Source organism: Equus asinus, chromosome 5 (assembly GCF_041296235.1).
Source record: "Equus asinus isolate D_3611 breed Donkey chromosome 5, EquAss-T2T_v2, whole genome shotgun sequence".
NCBI classification, from domain to species: Eukaryota; Metazoa; Chordata; class Mammalia; order Perissodactyla; family Equidae; genus Equus; species Equus asinus.
Genome location: NC_091794.1, coordinates 71142569 through 71162814, shown reverse-complemented (window position 1 = coordinate 71162814; position 20246 = coordinate 71142569). Strand labels below are relative to the sequence as shown.

Here is a 20246-nt window from a genome sequence, read left to right as displayed (position 1 = left end):
TCTCTATTTCCTAGACGAGGAAATACAGCTTTAAATTTTTGCCCACGATCTCTCAGGGACGGAGCCTGGATCAAACTTAGGTTCATCAGATTCCAAAGCTGTTTTCGGCTTTTCTTTTTCTTCAGCTCGTTTCTATCTTGCTCTAAAACAGGAGAAGTGAGAAGCTTCGGAGCTCCGTTTCCCGCCGCCTCAGGAGCGGGAGGGAGACCAGCCGGGTCGGGAGGCGGCGGCCCTGCCGGCTGGGCAGCGACCTAGACCCGGGGATCCCCGATAGGCCGGCGGGCGGGGCTTCCCGTGGGCGGAGCCTTTCCGTGGGCGGGGCCTGCCGGTGGGCCGTGGGGCCCTTCGTGGGCGGGGCCAACGGGCGGCGCGGGCCGGAAGCGGCTCCGTGGGCGGACGCGAGCTGGGCCGGCGTGTGGGACGCCGCGTCCTGGGGCGCCTGAGGTCGGCAGTGCTGTCTCCGTGCGGCGTAACTCCTTGTTCGCGGTGTCCTGGCCGCCGCAGCCTCGCAGGACGATGGTGACCCGCCTGCTGCTGCGCCCCTGGGCCCGCGGTCCTGCGATGGGCCCGGCAGCCCCGTGTCGGCCCCTCAGCGCCGGCTCCAGGCCCGGCCAGTACCTGCAGCGCAGCCTGGTGCCCACCATGCACTACCAGGACAGCCTGCCCAGGTGAGCCCGGCCTCCCGGCCCCCGCCGCCCGCCCCGGATCGGCCCAGCCTCGCTCCAGTCACTCACGGCTCTTCTGCTGAATCCCTACCCGGGGGATGCCGCATCCCCCACCCTGGAAATCCGTGACTTTCGGAATCTCCTGGCACGGGAACCTCAGCACGCTCAGATTCTCTTCCAGAACGCCCCATTGCTCTCTCAGATTCTCTATCTTGAGCCCTACTCAGACTCCCTCGCCAATAACCCGGCGTCCAACCAGATATCCTAAAAAATATCCAACAGAACCCTGACCGCTCCAACTAGGGTGTCTCCTGCAGTGCTTTCGTGACTGCCCCGCATTCCTGTCCAGAGGACGGATGGGCCAGTTTCCGACACATAATGGTTTCCCTCCCTCGGCTTCTCCCCACGCTCTTCACCCTGTTGCTCAGGCCCCTCGGCCCCACTCCCGGTGCCTCCAGCCCTACGCTCTTTGGCGCCCACCGGTCCCCTCCAGCCCGGGCTTCAGGTGCACCTACCCTCCCCCAGCTCCTTCTCAGCGTTCTGAGTCCGTCTTCGCCCGGAAACGTCGCTCCCACCTCACCTTCCTCAACATCACATTCACCCCCAGGTTCCTCTCCCTAAAATATCCTCCCTGCGCACAGTGCCCCTGCGGTTTCAGCCGCCTCACAGAAGTCTGGACGCCACCCTTAGGACCCCTCAAACATTTATTCAGCAGCTCCAGAGCCCCCCAAGTTCTCTCCGTTCCTCCTCACCGTGGCTCCCCCCTTCTAAACACTTCGCCCAGAATCTGCTTTCCCTATGAAAACAGAAATTTTCTTAAATTCGGCTTCCAGTTTTCATAACCTTTGAACTCCCAGCTTTCGTCTGAACGGCCAGGTCTCCCTCTCCATCAGGAAATTTCCCCGGATCCCTTCACCCTCCAAAGCCAAACCCTAACTGTTCTACTCACTCGCCGGTTAGTTCCTGGTGCCAAGTTCCAAGTTTGTCTCAAAGACCCTTGTCACTTCCTGTCTCTGTAAACCCCTGTCAGGCGTCTCCAGGCCATGGCTGGCGGCCAGTGTCATCGTGTGTCTCCTCTCCCCGCCGTGCACACTTCAGAGTGAGCTTTGCATCACAAGCATCGCCTGACTCACACTAGCTTGCTGTTTTTCCCCACATCCAGGACCCGTTTAGCCCACCATCCTCACTGCCCACCCCCTCCCTCTCAGGAGGATCCTCTGAGGTCGTTCTTGTGAAAGCACAGTGTGCAGCCATCTCAACAAACTAAAATGAGGTTATCTAGCCTGACGCCACTGTTTAAATTTGGCAGGAGGGTGGGAGAGAGAAAGAAAAAGGCTCTTTGTGCCTGTGAGATCAGCTGGAACACGCCTCCTCCCTGCGGCCTGTGTGAGCTGAGCCAGGATGTGGGGAGAGTGACAGAGCCTGTCTCCTCGCCAAGCCTAGCGGCAGACAGCCTTTGACTTCCCGGCAGGCCTGGGCCCCATCTGGGTTTAAGGTCGGAGGGATTGCCTCCATTTTAGAATTGGAAAGCTGGAAAGAATATTCAAGATCATTTTGTCCAATCCACACAATGATCTGTGGGAATCTGGAGCTACCTACCGTAGCACTCATCACACATGTGTGACCTTAAATGATGACCCCCAGGCGTCTATTACCATTACCGCAGCTGGAAATTGGGGGTTAGATAAGATGAAATTCCTTTGATCTCTGAGATTCTAGACTAGTAAAATGTGTTATCTTTGACATTCATTTTGATGTCACACTTGGTGAAAAGCCCCGGCTTTGAGGTGCCTGGTGGAACGTAGTTTCAGATTCCGGATCTGATACTCTTTATGTCTAACTTCAGGCAATTCAGTTAACTTCTTTGAGGCCCAGTTCTTACCTGCAAGGTAGGAAGAGAATGCACACAGTTCATAGAGAAGACGCCAAAGATAGGAACTGTCCTAATTCATTGGCGTGGGGAGAGAGACCCTTTGTATTAGGCAGTCGAAGTGCATGTCCCTCCCCCGCTGCCTCTTCTTCCTGTTCTTGTCATATCACTGCTGCCTTTTAACCTAGTGGCCTTGGACTTGCTTTCCTCTAGGAACCCTTGTATTATCATTTGCTTGTTTTTCAGGTGTTACATTTTTTTCTTTGCTCTTTTTTAGTGTGGTCAAATATTCATAACAAAATTTACCATTTTAACAATTTTTATGTGTACAGTTCAGTTAGGTGTTATTTATTTATTTTTTTTAAAGATTTTATTTTTTCCTTTTTCTCCCCAAAGCCCCTCCGGTACATAGTTGTATATTCTTCGTTGTGGGTCCTTCTAGTTGTGGCATGTGGGACGCTGCCTCAGCGTGGTCTGATGAGCAGTGCCATGTCCGCGCCCAGGATTCGAACCAACGAAACACTGGGCTGCCTGCAGCGGAGCACGCGAACTTAACCACTCGACCACGGGGCCAGCCCCAAGTTAGGTGTTATTTTTAAGGATTAGATTGATGTACACTGAACAGTTAACCTCAAAATATCAAACTGCAAGTCCTGAGGAGACACAAGGTAGATCAGCCTGACCTGCTCATTTGCATTATTAATTTGCTAAACATTTATTGATATGGATTTGGAGACCAATCAATCAAGGGGAGGAGTTTACCATATAGTGGGGGTTATTTGACAGGTGAACAGATGGTGAAGATATCATGTGATCAGTGGGAAGCAGCATTTCCTGGGGGTTAAGATCAGGAGACAGGAGTCCCACAGATCTGATTTTTTATCCAGCTCCACTTCTTACTAGCTTCATGGCTGTGAGCAAGTCATCTAACCTAAAAATGGGACTCATAATGTGACCTTCCTCTCAGGGTTGTTAGAATTAAATACCTTGATATAAAGCACTTAGTACAAAGTCTGGCACATAGTGAGTACTCGTTAGATATTCACAAGTACTGTAACTGCTTTAAAGATTTGTTGCATGTCTGGGATGTGCTAGGGGACAACTGTTGTGTTGTTTTTGTGTTGTGGGAGTGACTTAGTGTCTGGCTAAGAGAAGCTTCACAGACGACGTGATTTTTTTTTTTTTTTTTTTGGTGAGGAAGATTGGCCCTGAGCTAACATCTGTGCCAGTCTTCCTCTACTTTGTATGTGGGATGCTGCCACAGCGTGACTTGATGAGTGGTGTATAAGTCCGTGCCTGGGATCCAAACACATGAACCCCAAGCTGCTGAAGCGGAGTGCACAAACTTAACCACTGGGCTACTGGGCCGGCCCCCAGAAGAGATGACTTTTGTGTTGGAATTAAGATCACCAAATGAGAAGTGTGAGGGAAGGATAGGGCGGCTCGTGCCAAGGAACAGAAGCCTGAAAATTATGATGTGGTCAGAAATTTTGAGTTTATGGTAGGCCCAGCCCAAATTAAGGAGTCACCATTTGGGCCCTTAGTTATTTGAATTGGGCTGGGGTGTGTGTGTGTGTTGGGGGGCAGGGAATCCATTTTATGTCTTTAAAAAATAATATTGGACATGTTTTAGGCCTATGGATGATCCACAATAAATGTCAACTATCTGTTGTTGTTTTTCTTTTAATCCCTAATCACTTTAGATCATAACCAGTGTTCAAGACAGAATGGGCAGGTTCCCTAGAATTCAGAGGGGAGACAGGTGAGGCCAGAGTCCCCAGGGTGTGGAGGATAACAAAAACAGTAATGGTCTGGGCCCCAAAGACTTGTCTTTCATGTAGAGTGTCAACATCCAGAATGACTTTATCTGATTGGTAACTAGATTGTGTAAACACAGAAGGATTTCGGCTGTGTTCTTGCAGGATGGACAACAGGGTGCCTGCTGTTCCGAGGCAGATTGCGTAATGATAGCAGGTCATTTACGCAGAGTCATTAACACAGGAGACAATAAGTGAGATAAATCTGCTTAGCGCTTACTTTTCTTCCATCTTTATTAAGGCAAATGATGTTTAGATGGGGGTGCGGTTCCTTAGATGGGGGTGGCGAAGGAGAACCTCCGTGGTATTGATGGAACTGCCATGCATCTCTGAAGGCCCTAACTCTGCCTGTTTCAGGGCACCTGGCGAGTTACATCTCAGGGGGCTCAAGGAACTGCAAGTGTGCCCACGAAACCACTTTTGGTGTTCTTTGAGGAACTGTGGAGAAGGCAGGGTGGTGCAAAGAGACTGGAGATGACCTCACAACTTGATTTGTAAAGAGTAGAGAATAAATGTTGACTGTAAGTGAATGCTTACTCAAAAGGCGATTGTCGCGGTAAGGGCCTTTGTGGTAGCAACTTACAGAAACTCTGTTTAAATTGGCTTAAGCCACCAGGAATGTGTGAGCTCACAGACCTGAAAAGTCCAGGTTGGATCACGGGCTCATCTGATGTCATTAAGACTTTGTTTTTGGCCGGCTCGGTGGTGCAGTGGTGAAGTGCGCACGTTCCACTTCAGCAGCCCAGGGTTCACCAGTTCGGATCCCGGGTGTGGACATGGCACCACTTGGCAAGCCGTGATGTGGTAGGCATCCCACACATATAAAGTAGAGGAGGATGAGCATGGATTAGCTCAGGGCCAGTCTTCCTCAGTGAAAAGAGGAAGATTGCAGCAGTTAGCTCAGGGCTAATCTTCCTCAAAAAAAAACTGGGGGAAAAAAAGACCGTTTTGCCTTTCCACTCAACTCTTATCATTTGTGCGACTCCATTCTCAAGCAGGCTCTCTCCTCATGGTGACAAAGTGGCAGCCATCATTTAAGGCGTAGCTTACACCCTCATCTCTTAGTGACCTCAGCTGTTAGAGATTCCCCCTTCCTAACAGTTCAAAAACAGTTTAAAAATCCTGTAATTAAGTCTTAAAGATCCCCAGTGGGTCTCATTGGGTCTGAACCAGCGAGCTGTAAGCCCGCCCCAGGAGTTGGGGTGGAGTCACCCCACCTGAACCACAGGGACTCGAATGGGAAGGAGTGGTGTTCCAGAAGAAGGGAGAATGGATGGGGGGCAGGCAAACAACAGAAAAGGTGAAGTGCTGTGTTGGGCACTGAGGGAGGGACGATGAGCTAGTTCCCTAGGGACGTGAGCGGTCTAGTTGGCAGAGTTTGGATCTACAAGACTTGAGGAGGGAGGAGATAATAAAATCTAGTATTTATTGAGTGCTTACTATGCACCAGGCGCCGTCAATGATATGTATTGCCTCATCTAATCAGCACAGAACCCTAGGAGGTATGTGTTAGTATTCTCCCCATGTTATAGATGAGGAAACTTAGGTACGAGGGGGCCGCGCGCCCAGCGTCACACAGCTGTGAATGATGAAGCCGGTGTCCGCTCGCAGCCATCGTGCAGCTGCCTTGCAGTGAGAGGAATCGACGTGACTGTGGAGGTTTCAGTCCCAGAGTTATGAAGGTCTTAGAGACTCTCTCTTTCAGTTCCTTCCTCTTACTGAAGAAACAAATTGATCAGAGATGAAGAGTGACTTGTTTAAAAAATATTTAACAGTTTTATTGAGATCTAATTCACGTATATAAAATTCACTCTTTTAAAGTATACAGTTCAGTAGGGTTTTTTTTGTATAATCACAGAGTTGTGCAACTATCACTACTATCTAATTCATTTCATTATCCCCCCAAAAACACCCGTACTCATTAGCAGTCACTCCCATCCCCCCTCCCACCCCGGGTTACCACTCATCTACTTACTGAAAAGTGACTTGTTTAAGATTTGAACTCAGGTTTGTCTGGCTTCAGAGCTTATAGTTTTTGCAGCATACCACCCGGTCCCCAAACAGAGAACACATCTGCAGTTGGCAGGATCATGCTCCCTTGCAGACCTTCCATTTTCTCTCTCACCTGACCAGGTTGAAACTATGAGAGAGGAGGGGCGTACTGACAGGTATACAATCAGAAGAGGACAGAGGACCCAGTCTTGAGAAAACATGCACTTTTAGCGTAGGAGGACATAATGAGGGAAAAGAGACTCAGAAGAAGGTGATGTCAAAACCAACAGGATAGGAAGAAAGTGTCCAACTCCATCTTCTACATCCTTTAAGGATCTCACATCCTGCAGTCTGCGGGGGGAGAGACATAAGTACAGAAATGCCAGTAAATGAGGCCGAGAAGAATATAGGGTCCTGGGATGGGTTGGGGAGTAAAGGAAGGAGTAATCAGCTCATTCGTTTAACATACATTTACTAACTACTTTTCTGTGCTGGCCCATGTGCCAGTGGAGGTCAGAGAAGGGGTTTCAGAGGAAAAATCCTAATGAGCGGTGAGCCCCTCTCTCTGTACATCACCGTAATTATGAGAGCCATTTCTGTGCATTTCTTCTCAGCTCCACATTTGGTGACATCATGTTGGTAGCTTGCAATTGGCCTGGTGGGAGATTTACAGAAATTGGTAAATAGTACAAATCAGGTCTTCATCCGCTGCCCACCGGAGAGCTGGTTCACTAACTCATCACTCCTTGGAGTGGGTAACAGAGATGAGGATGGGGAGGGGTGGTCTTAGTGGCTTTGAGAGGAAGGAAACTTGTTTAATGTTGACGGCAGATGGTGGGGGTCAGGAGGGTGCTGGTGCTTCCTAGAAGTTGGGGAGTGGCTTTCTTTGGAGAGAAATCTGAAAGTAAGTGGTACTGTCAGAATAGTCAGACTTTAAGAAAGGTGAGGAGGTAAGAGAAATACTGGAGAAGTAGTTGTGGAATATAGGGTAGTTTATTCAGCACAGAATGGGGGTTCTGAATGGTGTAGTGGAAGTGGCTAGTGAAGAATAGTAGCTACATGGGGCCAAACTGGCTGTTGCTGAGCGGGTGGAAAGAAATAATTGGGGACAGGGTTTGTGCCTATGGTGGGAGGTGTGGAAACAGAAGGGAAGCGGGAAACTCAGAGGGAAATGGAAAGGAGAGAGAGTGAGCTAGTGAAAGGTATCTAGATGACTATAAATATACATTCAGAATGTGCTGTGTGTCTAATGCTTACTGTATCTCAGATACATTGCTAATTTCTTTATATTATTATTTCATTTAATCCTCATAATAGCCCAGTGAGCTATTATTTAACAAATGGAGAAAGGGGGGCCAGAGAGGTAAGAAATTTGCCCAAAATCACATGGATAGTAAGTGACAGTCTAGGATGCAACTCCAGATCCGTGAGATTGCAAAGGCTGTGACCTTAACCTCTCCGTAGACCAGCTGTGCTAGTGATGGACTTGTGCTGCGTGCGGGTGAACTTGACACACAGGATTTCTGATCGCTCTGTGAGGCAGTCAGTTCTTCTCTCCAACTATAGGCAGGATGGAGTCCGAGGGACATCAAGTAATTTGCTGCCTTTACCCATATAGCTAGAGGTTAAGGGCAGAACTGGGCCTCAAGCCTAGGTCTGATTCTAAATCTCATTATCTTTCCACTGTGTCAGTAGTTTTTACACTTTTTGACTTCACAGATCAGTAAAGTTATGGGGGAAAATATTATTATCAACATTATTTCGTAAAAGGAAGGACCTTTAATGATCCCCATCCCGCATCTAAAACAAAAGAAAAGAGACAATCTCAGAATTATGGATAGACTTTTAAATTAAGCAAATTTAGCTTTGTGAAAAGCTCACTATACTGTTTTTTCCTTTCACTGTGAACCAGTAACTTCGTATACATGGCCGTCATCAGCCAAGTGTTAGATAATTCAGTGATGTGGCCTGTGTTGCTGTATGGCGTTTGCATTGAGGGCATCTTGTATAAGGCAAAAGTGTAGACCTGGTAGGTTTGGCATATTCATTAAGTTATCTTTAATATTTTTTGAATAGAAAACAGGTGATTTTTGTATCCATGAGACAAATTTTTATGCAGAATCTGTACTGCCTCAATTTAGTCCCATTGATAAAATTCAGTTTCTGTTGTATTAGTAACTCAAAAATAAGTCATCTCTCTGAAAACTTGCTTTGCCCCACTAAAATAAGTTCAGGCTACAGTTAACATTTCAGAAGCTTTTTAATAGGGACTCTTTTTATTAAACTGCCGTTGCCTCTAATTTAGAATTTTCTTGAAAAAGAAGGTAAACTTTTATTAATAACCCTACTGTGTCAAAAGAAATTCCTGGGCCGGCCCCAGTGGCCTAGTGGTTAACTTCAGTGTGCTCAGCTTTGGTGACCTGGGCACAGACCTACGACACTTGTCTGTCAGTGGCCATTCTCTGGCGGTGGCTCACATATAAAATTGAGGACAGTTGGCAATAGATGTTAGCTCAGGGCAGATCTTCCTCAGCACAAAAATTAAAAAACTTAAAAAACCCAAAGTCCTGAGAAAAGTAAGTGGGTAATGTGGAAATTATGAGGTGGCTGAGGTAGTGTTGGGACTTTCTGTGTAAGTCCATGGATGTAAATGATCTACAGGATTGAACTGTCACGATTGGTTACTTAGTGCAGCCTAAGTTCATGATGGCTGTAAATCTCTCATATTTGTTTTTAGCATCTTGTTTTGGATAAACATGCTTTGAAAAACAAATGGAAGAACCACAGTATTTCTAACAGTAAGGTTTTAAACTATGTTTTATGAATAACTTTTCAGTTTTCCTAAAATGGCTGCCATATTTACATATTTTGAATATAGCAGTGTTAATTTTGAGCTGGCAGAGGTAAGCTAACAAACTATGATTAAATTTTGGTAGTAGGGGATATATCTTTCAGTAAAATTATTGGAATGAAAAAGAAAGTACACCTCGTTATACTGTCCATGTGTGTTCATTTCACAGTGGACCAGTAACTTCCTGCCGTGGCCGTCGCAGGGAACCGACTGGTAGAGAATGATGAGGAAGTGGGCGCGTGGGAAGATCTGGTCCCTCCTCACGGGCCTCCTGCGGGCCGGGCATGGCTTGGGGGGCCATCCCATATTTGGCTGGCCCTTAGACAGACCTGTGTTTCACCTTTGTATCGTTCTCTGTCAGAAAATTAACAAGAAAATTAAAAATAGAACTTTTAAAATTCATCTTGGGGCAGAAAAATGCAATTGTTCAAACTAAGGGTAGAATTAAAATCAGGGCCAATACAGAGATAGCACAGGTCTTATAATTGTGACCAGGAAACGGGAGTGCTTCTGGCAGCTTCTGCTTCTCCATTTTAAATCTCTTGGTATATTTGCTAATTTATCTTATGAAATTCATCATTAATACATTAAAAAATTATTAGTTTACTGAAAAATAGAGTTACCATTGATACTTACACTAGTGAATCTATCAATTCTGATTTGCCAGTGGCTTCCCATTGTTGGTTTTTTCAGAAGGAAATTAATTATACAGTAGTAATTAGTTTATGAGTTTGGATTGTGAAGCTTATTAACATCTTCCACATATTGTCACCCTACACCAACCGTGCTTTTTCCCCAGGCTGCCTATTCCCAAACTTGAAGACACCATTAGGAGATACCTCAATGCGCAGAAGCCTCTCTTGGATGACAGCCAGTTCAGGTAAATGCTGAGAACTCTGCATGATGATGGTTGGGTGGTTCAAGAGACGCTGGCAAGTAGTGGCGGACCAAGCTTCTTCGGGGGTGTCTATGATTTGATTGGGTCTCCAGGAACCTGGGACTAGTCTCCACATTTGCAAAGTCAGGAAATAGATTTTCACTAATAAAGGGCTGACTAAGCCCTGAGGTGAGACTCTCTAACCAGACTCAACAGGTGATGGCGTATAAGCCAGAAGGCCAATTTGTCCTGTATCCTGGTAGGTGTACCTGGGAGGCTGGTTGGTACTGGTCATCTGCAGAGAGCGTGTGCTCCTGATGGGCAAGTCCACTGAGGAGAGCACATGGTAGACCAGAAGTTTGCTTGGTGTGTGTACTGAGTTAGATGGTGTGCCCCCAAAATTTCTGCTCTTCTTGCAACCTCACTATGTGACCTTATTTGGAAATAGGGTTGTTGCAGATGTAATTAGTTAAGATGAGGTCATACTTGAAGTAGGGTGGGTCATTAATCCAATATGACTGGTGTCCCTATAAGAAGAGAAGAGACACAGAGACAGCCATGTAATGATGGAGGCAGACACTAGAGGGTGTCAACAAGGAATGCCAGGGACACCTTGTGACACCAGAAGCTAAGAGAAAGGCATGGAACAGACTCGCCCGTAGAGCCTTCAGAGAGAATATGGGCCCGTCCACACCTTGATTTTGTCCTTCCAGCCTCCAGAACTGTGACAGGATAAATATCTGTTGTTTCAAGCCATCCAGTTTGTGGTACTTTGTTATGGCAGTCATAGGAAACTAATGCAGCGTGGCATTAGGAAGTAATACTGGATATTGTCCCAAAGTGGATTGCGTTAACCTCCTGTATCGTAGTATAGTGCTCTTTTTCCATAATGGGAATTTTTTTGTGTAGATAGCTGAGATTGTCATTGGGATCACAGAATCCTTCACTGGACGTTGATGGAAGAATGAAGATGAACTGCTCATAGTCTAGTCCTCTGCTTTTAAAATATTATGAGTCACTTGAGGCTTCTTTTGAATAGTAATAATTTAATAGCTACCAGTTATTAAGTGTTAGTTTCAAACTACCCTAAATCCTTAGCTTTATAAATACTTTTTTAATCTTGTGAAGTGGTATATTATCACTTTACACGTAAAGAAGCTGAGAGAGAGATCAAGTAACTTGTCCAAGGTCACACAGTTTGAAAGTGACAGAGCTAGAAGTCAGACTTAGCTCTTTTTGACTCCAAAGCTCCTGTCCTTTTCTCTATGCCAAGCTGCCTCCTAGATTACAGATTATTTTATGAGATGTTGATTGACCTTCCCGATCAGTCATTTTAAGAACATATCCTAGATTTATTTGTTTTGCATTGATTCCTGTTCTTCTGACCAGAGGTGCTTTCTGTTCTCAGTCTCAGGTTTGAGAGATACACTACATGGGACTCGAAGCTCAGTATGTGAGTCCTTGACTGTGAATCTAAAAATCATGTATTCCCTGCCATGGTTTGATTCCATCTTTTCCTAAACATTTCAGGAAAACAGAACAGCTTTGCAAGAGTTTTGAAAGTGGGATTGGAAAAGAGCTGCACGAGCAGCTGGTTGCTCAGGACAAGCAGAATAAACACACGAGCTACATTTCAGGTGGGTAGGCTGGGCTGTGGGCGCGATTTTTCCCAGAGCTCTCCACAGTGGAAAATAAGGCATCTTCTCTCCTGTTTTGCTCTCACAAATATTTTTGGTGAGACCAGCACTGAAGTGATGTCTCATCCTCTCTTCCTAAGGTATGCATTAAGGCTGAGTGAGTTCCTTCTCCACTCAGGTATTGACTGGAATCTGGGCTCAAGAGCAATGGCTTGCCTCCTCTGTAGGAAGGACCCAGACAACCTAATCATTGGTTCTGTCTGCAAAGGATGCAGGATTAAGTCCTATGTCCTTTTTTTTTTTTTTGGCTGAGGAAGATACACCCTGAGCTAACATCTGTTGCCAATCTTCCTCTCTTTGTATGTGAGCCGCCACCACAGCATGGCCACTGACAGATGAGTGGTGTAGGTCCACGCCTGGGAACTGAACCCGGGCTCCTGAAGTGGGGTGCACCAAACTTAACCACTGAGTCACTGGGGCTGGCCCAAAGTCCTGTGTCTTGTGTGTATCATTCTAGATCCTTCATGGTCTGGCCTAACTGCCCTCTCCAGCCTTGTCTCTTACCAATCTTCCTGACACACTTCATGCTTCAACAGAACTGAACAGCTCATTGTTCCCTCAGCCCTTTAGTCTTTCCTCCTCCTGTGCCTTTATCCATGTTGTTCCCACAGCCGTTTTTTACCTGGAGAATTCTTCCTTTAAATCCAGCAGGGATGGTTTTTCTGTGAAACCTTTTGGTCTTTCTCCCTCTCCATTCAGAGTTGACTGCTTCCACCTCGGTTCCCACAGCACTTCTTTTAATTTAGTTCATATTGTTATTTAGGTTATACATGAACATAGTTTACAGAATCAAATAGTTCTGTCAGGCTTGTTAGGAGAAACCATAGTTTCCTAATTCTCCCCTCATTCCTCCCTCCTCACTTTCAGCTGCTCCCTGATTCTTTTGATACATAGCCCCGTTCTTTAAATTACACCTACATTACTGCATCTTAACTCTTATCTACTGACATCTCACTACAGAAGATGAGAACTCAGCAGCCCCTTCTATCCCCACCACACACATGAGCCTTGTGCGCGCTTCCTGTGCCCTGGTTTTCACGTTGAGTTAGTGGGGGTTTGGTTCGCTCAGTGTTTAGTGTTTGCACTGTTAGGGTCATATTCACGCTACCGTCAGCTGAGTTGTGTAGCATGTTGGGATTTTTTCCTTTTGTATACAAACTTTTTGTTTTTTCTGAAGTTAATTATCTTATACTTTCTTTTGTTTAGCCTTCTAGGTGCTTAATAATTTATCTGGGAATTTTTTTTAAGTTCTTATCTTCCGTCAGAGTCTATCTCCAAGTGGCTTTTTTTCCGTTTGTTTTGCCCTTTTTTCTTTCTTCAGATGCTTCCTAATCTGTCTGTTGTCTTGGATATGATGAGACATTAAAAAGCTGTTGGCAGGGCTCACCCGGTGGCGCGCAGCAGTTAAGTACGCACGTTCTGTTTGAGCAGCCCAGGGTTCGCCGGTTTGGATCCCAGGCGCAGACATGGCACTGCTTGTCAAGCCATGCTGTGGCCATCCCACATATAAAGTGGAGGAAGATGGGCACAGATGTTAGCTCAGGGCCAGTCTTCCTCAGCAAAAAAAGAGGAGGATTGGCAGCAGATGTTAGCTCAGGGCTGATCTTCCTCAGGAGGAAAAAAAAAAAAAGCTGTTGGAAACTCTGGATGAGGGTGGGCCTCGTCAGACACAGCTTCTTGTGACGTGGTCTGGCTAGACCATTCGTTGCTGAACATAATGTTTGCATCTTTGGGTTAGACTCCCAGGGAAGGCTTTGCCAGGAAACTGCCAAAAGGCCTGTTCCTGCTTGCTGGTGTTGGAGGCGTGTGGTAAGGGAAGAGGGCTTGGATCTCGGCTGTGACTTATGTCCCCCAGTTTTACTTTCTCCAGAGAATAAAACTTAAGTCTTTCCTGGAGTGGGGAGGGAATCTGCAGGTGGGAGTGAGGGTCTGATTAAACAGCCTTTGAACAGATCTGTCTAGGCTGCCAATTCCTGAGTCCTGTGGGGGTTCTGCTGTGTAAATCCTATTATTTCTTGGCTTTCTCTGCCACCAGCTTAGACTGGGCTTTCTGAGTCTGCTTTAGTCGTTACCAGTTGCCTAAATGCTTTCCAGCTTCCAATGTTTGCTCTTTTCTCATCTCTCATTCTCTGTGCCTTGTTGGTTGATGTCTCTTTAAAATTCTTTTACTGAGGGGATCAGAGGCCTAAATTCACGTCTTCTTTGATCAAACACATCCTACCTCCCAGTACTTCTTTTCTCTCACCATTGCATTATGTTTGAATTATGTTGGTCTTCTTCACCAGAGTTCTTCGGAATCAAGGTCCATGTCCTTTTCCTCTCTATGTCCCCTGGCCTGAGTCTCAAGGAATGAAAGGGAATGAATGGGCCAACAAATGAATAATAGATACGTTTGTGTCCCTTAATCCCTTTCCCAGTGCTTTACATGTGAAAATTATTTCCTCCAGTGGAAGATGGTTCTTATTTGTAGAATATATCCATGCTTGCTAATCCTGGCAGCAACTTCCCTTGAAGACACATTTTCTGATAAAATATTGCTTCTGGAATTTTTACAGACAAAACATCCACAGGAATGCAGAGGGCTAGTTTGAGTGATCCACACGCATCGATAGTTATTTCTAATTGCTTTACGAGCATTTCCTAAGAGAGGGAGTGCGGGAGTGGACATAGTACACAGAGTGATGGTGAAGACGCCTGACATCAGGGAGTCAGCAAGTGTGAGTGTTGTCCCTGAAAGGAGATGAAGAAGAGAAACCTAAGGAGACGGGGTGGGGCTTAACAAATATTCTGTTCCAGCACGAATGCAAGTGAGGAGTTATTGTATTTTATTCCTTTAAGAGCAAAGAAAGGAAACAGAATGGAGAAGAAAAAGCGATTAATAAACTTTAGGGAAATGCAAATCAAAACCACAATGAGATACCCACTAGAATGGCTCCAATCCAACAGACAGACAATAACAATAAAAGATGTTGCCGAGGATATGGAGAGATTGGAACCCTCATTCGCTGCTGGTTGTAGTGGTGCAGCCACTTTGGAAAACACTCTGGCAGTTCCTCAGAAGGTGAAACACAGACTTACCACGTGTCCTAGCAACTCCACTCCTAGCTGTATCCCCAAGAGAACTGAGAACATATGTCCACACATAAACTTGTACGTGGCAGCATTATTCGTAATAACCAAAAAGTAGAAACAACCCAGATGTCCATAGACTGATGAATGGATAAACAAAATGTGGTATATCCATATAATGGGACATTATTCAGCAATTAAAAGAGAGAAATAACTGCTATATGCTACAACATGCGCGAACCTCAAAAACATTATTATAAGTGTTACATGCCGGATGTAAAAGACCACATATTGTATGATCCTGTTTATATGTCATGAAGGATTGCAGAGCAAAAAAATAATCTGGAAATTCTACCCTCTGGAGATTGATGTCATTTCTTCTGCATATGCTTGATCTATTTTCTTTCTCAAATTTTATTTGTAGGGACTGTATTAACTTTTTATGTGTTCTTTCTTAATTTTTATTGTTTAGGCCCCTGGTTTGATATGTACTTAACTGCGCGAGACTCCATTGTCTTGAACTTTAATCCATTTATCGCATTCAATCCTGACCCAAAGTCTGAGTATAATGACCAGCTCACCCGGGCAACCAACCTGACTGTTTCTGCCGTCCGGTTCCTGAAGACACTGCGGGCTGGCCTTTTGGAGCCAGAAGTGTTCCACTTGAACCCTGCCAAAAGTGACACTGATACCTTCAAGAGACTCATACGCTTTGTGCCTTCCTCTCTGTCCTGGTATGGTGCCTACTTGGTCAATGCGTATCCCCTGGATATGTCCCAGTATTTTCGGCTTTTCAATTCAACTCGTTTACCCAGACCCAGTCGGGATGAACTCTTCACTGATGACAAGGCCAGACACCTCCTTGTTCTAAGAAAAGGACATTTCTATGTCTTTGATGTCCTGGATCAAGATGGGAACATTGTGAGCCCCTCTGAAATCCAAGCTCATCTGAAGTACATTCTCTCAGACAACAGCCCCGCCCCTGAGTTTCCACTGGCGTATCTGACCAGTGAGAACCGAGACGTGTGGGCAGAGCTCAGGCAGAAGCTGGTGAATGGGGGCAACGAGGAGACCCTGAGGAAGGTGGACTCTGCTGTGTTCTGTCTCTGCCTAGATGACTTCCCCATCAAGGACCTAATCCACTTGTCCCACAGCATGCTTCACGGTGATGGCACCAACCGCTGGTTTGATAAATCCTTTAACCTCGTGATAGCTGAGGACGGCACTGCTGGCGTCCACTTTGAACATGCTTGGGGCGACGGTGTGGCAGTGCTCAGGTTCTTTCATGAAGTGTTTAAAGACAGCACTCAGGCCCCCGCCATCACTCCACAGAGCCAGCCAGCCAGGACTGACTCCTCTATTGCCGTGCAGAAACTCAGCTTCAAGCTGAGTGATGCCTTGAAGACTGGCATCAGTGCTGCTAAGGACAAGTTTGATGCCACCGTGACAACCCTCACCATCGACATCATCCGGTTTCAGAGAGGAGGCAAAGAATTCCTGAAGAAGCAGAAGCTGAGCCCTGACTCGGTGGCCCAGCTGGCCTTCCAGATGGCCTTTCTGAGGCAGTACGGGCAGACCGTGGCCACCTACGAGTCCTGTAGCACAGCAGCATTCAAGCACGGCCGCACCGAGACCATCCGCCCGGCCTCCGTCTTCACAAAGAGGTGCTCTGAGGCCTTTGTCAGGGAGCCCTCCAAGCACAGTGCTGCGGAGCTTCAGCAGATGATGGCCGAGTGCTCCAAGTACCACAGCCGGCTGACCAAAGAGGCGGCAATGGGTGAGACGGGGGTGGGAGCACGCCCTTGGGTCTCCCTGCCCTCAGCGCTGGGGTAAGCCTCAGTAATATTCTGTCTCACATCTGGGTTCCACCCCTTCACTAGGTCTAATGCATATGCCATCTCCCAAAATGACTGTTTTTCTGCCCCAGCGGTCTGAATAGCCAGACTAGCTGCTAGGGATCAGAATGTTCTCGCCTCCTAAGCTGAGATGGGGAAATGCATCTCACTTCATGCTCAAGTAAGGTCACTTTCAGCGGTGACACGATTCGCTTTCTCTTAGTTAACGATCATCAGACTCACTTTTGACAATTTAGGATTTCTGAGCCCGCAGCCCCTCTTCCTTCACCTCAGTTGCAGTGTGTTTGGTCCCTGTACACAGGCCGTCCCAGAAGCGCTTTCCACACCTAAGCGTCAGCCTTCTTTGCCTCTTTGAGGTAAAATTCGAGACCTGGAGAGGACCTGGAGGATCACGTAGTCCAGTCCTTTTATGCAGCCCAAAGTCCTGGACTGAGGGGAACCTCCAAGACGCTCTGGTCTCATTCTTCTCCAGTTTATAGGTAGGAAACGGAGGCCCCTGGCCCAGGGTTACACAGCAAGTTAGCAATGAGGCTGAGATTAGAAGCCCTTTCCGTTTCACTCCACTGGCTCAGTCTTGGCTTTTACACTTGACTTGGACTTTGGGTTTTATCTTAGTTTTTGAGTCCATCGCTCTCTTCACATACTTTTTTTGGCTGTTTGACTAAACTGATTCAGTTTCAGAATTTTTGAATTCACACTTTTATTTTAGGCTCATTTTTAGCTTAGCTTTTTTTAAAGGAATTGTTCTAGAATGAGCTGCGCCAGAGGTTGGGGAGCTGGCAGTGTGCATGCCGAGTAGACAGGCCTTGCTCCACTGTGAGGCTGCTGGGAAGGGGCCTCCTCCTGTGGGGGGAGGTGTTTCTCAGGCCTCTCTCAGATCCGGGAGTCAGACTTTGCCTTCCCTGTGTCTCTGCAGGCCAGGGCTTTGACCGCCACTTGTTTGTTCTGCGGTACTTGGCAGCAGCCAAAGGGATTTCCGTGCCTGAGCTGTTCCTGGACCCTGCATACGGGCAGATGAACCACAACGTCCTGTCCACGAGCACGCTGAGCAGCCCAGAAGTGAGCCTTGGCGGCTTTGCCCCCGTGGTCCCCGATGGCTTTGGCGTTGGGTATGCTGTTCACGACGATTGGATAGGCTGCAACGTCTCCTCCTACCCAGGCCGCAACAGCCAGGAGTTTCTCCAGTGTGTGGAGAAGGCCTTGGAAGACATATTTGATGCCTTAGAAGGCAAAGCCATCAAAACTTAGCTTCTGGGCCGGTGAAAAGCCTCCATCGCTTCATCGCCATGAAAATTGGGGCCGATGTAACCAATAGGTGCTACTCTGTGACTAATGCAGCTGACTGTGAGGTGCCCGGGCTGTAAGGCTTGAGCTTTAAAATCCTGGCGTTAAAGCTAAACATGTAATTTCCAAGTGGGACTAGATCACAACTAAAGATGATGGGAGATTTCAATTTCAAGGGGATTTGGTCAAGGGATAGGATTCGGAAAAATAATTCAGGTGTATTTATTGTTGAAGCAGAAATAAAATTTGATTATTGCTTGGAGATGGTTCCTCTTTGCTTTTTTTACCTAATTTCCTAATTCCCGCAAAGAACAACAGTAAGTTCAGTAAGTTCGGGCAGCAGTAAGTTCCCACTGGCTCCTGGCTCTTCAGGTGATGGTGGGAAACGCTGTTTCATCCCCCCTATTAATTTGCTCCTCTCCTGGGATGTCCTCTCTTTAAAAATCCTCTGCGGGGCTGGCCCAGTGGCGCAGCGGTTAAGTGCTCATGTTCCGCTTCTCGGTGACCCAGGTTTTGCCAGTTCGTATCCTGGGTGTGGACATGGCACCGCTTGGCACACCATGCTGTAGTAGGCATCCCACATATAAAGTAGAGGAAGACGGGCACGGATGTTAGCTCAGGGCCAGTCTTCCTCAGCAAAAAGAGGAGGATTGGCAGCAGATGTTAGCTCAGAGCTAATCTTCCTCAAAAAAAATAAAGATTTATGATTCGTGCGTATTTATTTTAACCAGGTGACTCATGTGCTAATTATGGCCTAATGTGGAAATAATCACTCTGTACCTTTTGCAGTTGAAACTTCTCCACTGAGTGAAGCGACACAGAATTTTTGTTAGAACACTGCTATTCAATTTATTGTTAGAACACAGCTGTAACATGAAAGGAAGGGGGTTTTGTTCTGTTCTATTTGTTTTTTGAAAAGGAAGGTTTCTGTTTGTGTTTAATTTTACCTGCACGCTCAGTGGCTTGTCCACCAGGTTATTGGACAGCTGGGATTTGAATTCTGGTACGAGCCAGTCACAGAGCACATCCAATGCGTCATCTCATGTAGTCCTCCTTACAGTTCTGTAAACATGCCTGCACATCTTAGCCGACTCCGCCCACCCTTCACTCAGTCATCGTTTAGTGAATTTCCCACAGGTACCAGGTCCTCTGTATTCCTAGGTTTGATTAGAGAGAGACAACTGATGGCTGCCAGTGCACATAAATATATTGCCGCTCTCATTCATGAACATAACTGGGAATACCTGAACTCCTGGGTCATAACCGGGAATATCTGAACTCCCGGTTCATAACCGAGAATATCTGAACTCCCGGTTCATAACCGGGAATATCTGAACTCCCGGTTCATAACCGGGAATATCTGAACTCCTGGTTCATAACCGAGAATATCTGAACTCCTGGTTCTACTATGTCCTCCCTTACGACCACAGGCAAGTTATTCAGCCTGTGTGGTCTGTGAGTTCCCCTGTGTAAATGAGGATAATTCCTATAGCGTGGGACTGTAACGAGGATTAGCTGTGACAATAAAGGTAAAGCAGCTGGCACATAGTTGAAGACAAATCTGTGTTCCCTTGCTTTGTGATGTCTCTGCTGCTACTGTTACAATCCTTGTTGAAGCACTGACCCCCCTTGAATTGCCGGTTCCCCACAGCAGGACTCTGAAGATCGAGGCCTCCACTGAAACTTGCAGGGCTGGAAAGTTACATTTCATGCTTATGTTCAGGTGAGCGTACCCTTGGGCAGCATACCTTGGGTGCATGCAGTTCTTGAAGGGGGCCTCTCCTACTGGCATTCTTACTTATAACTTCCCCCACCCTTCCTTCTGGTCTTGGATTCATGCTATGAAAGATTCTACTATGGTAGCTAGGATGGCAAAAACACTTAAGTCTCCACCCAGTTGGGGTGCGCACACCTCTTGCACATTTGTACAGAGCTCAACCATTTGTAAAGCATCAGCTGGTCTGATACTCCCAACTGGAATGCACAGAAGTTATCCCCATTTTACATGCAGAAGACGAATGGGTTGGTGGAGTTCAAGCAAGGTCACTTAGTAAGTAGTAGGATCAGGACTAGCTCTTTTGATTCCTTGTTCGGTGCTCTTTCTATTATGTTTCTGTTTGTCTAGGCTTCCAGGAGTTAGCCCTTAAACTCGCCGGCCTCCCAACTCAGGAGACTGAACTTTGTTAAATTAGCCCCTGCTGCTCTGACCCTAAAGCAGCTCCCACGTGGACCTTCCCATGTGAGGAGCAGCTCTGTGGGAATGAGCAA

General features: G+C 46.6%; 1 protein-coding gene across 1 annotated transcript; it reads left to right on the top strand.

Moving 5' to 3' along the window:
* The first annotated feature begins 301 nt into the window (after positions 1-301).
* CPT2 (carnitine palmitoyltransferase 2) lies at positions 302-18240 on the top strand. Its single transcript, XM_044770811.2, has 5 exons — positions 302-668; positions 9995-10075; positions 11603-11709; positions 15311-16615; positions 17611-18240. The coding sequence occupies exons 1-5, from the start codon at positions 517-519 to the stop codon at positions 17940-17942; spliced, it is 1977 nt and encodes a 658-aa protein (XP_044626746.1). The 5' UTR covers positions 302-516; the 3' UTR covers positions 17943-18240.
* Positions 18241-20246: the final 2006 nt, after the last annotated feature.

Excerpts from the sequence above, each read along its gene's own strand:
- CPT2 (XM_044770811.2), top strand. The coding sequence starts at position 517 with ATGGTGACCCGCCTGCTGCTGCGCCCCTGGGCCCGCGGTCCTGCGATG. Across the intron at positions 10,076-11,602 it reads TTGGATGACAGCCAGTTCAG|GAAAACAGAACAGCTTTGCA; the intron begins GTAAATGCTGAG and ends TAAACATTTCAG. Across the intron at positions 11,710-15,310 it reads ACACACGAGCTACATTTCAG|GCCCCTGGTTTGATATGTAC; the intron begins GTGGGTAGGCTG and ends TTTATTGTTTAG.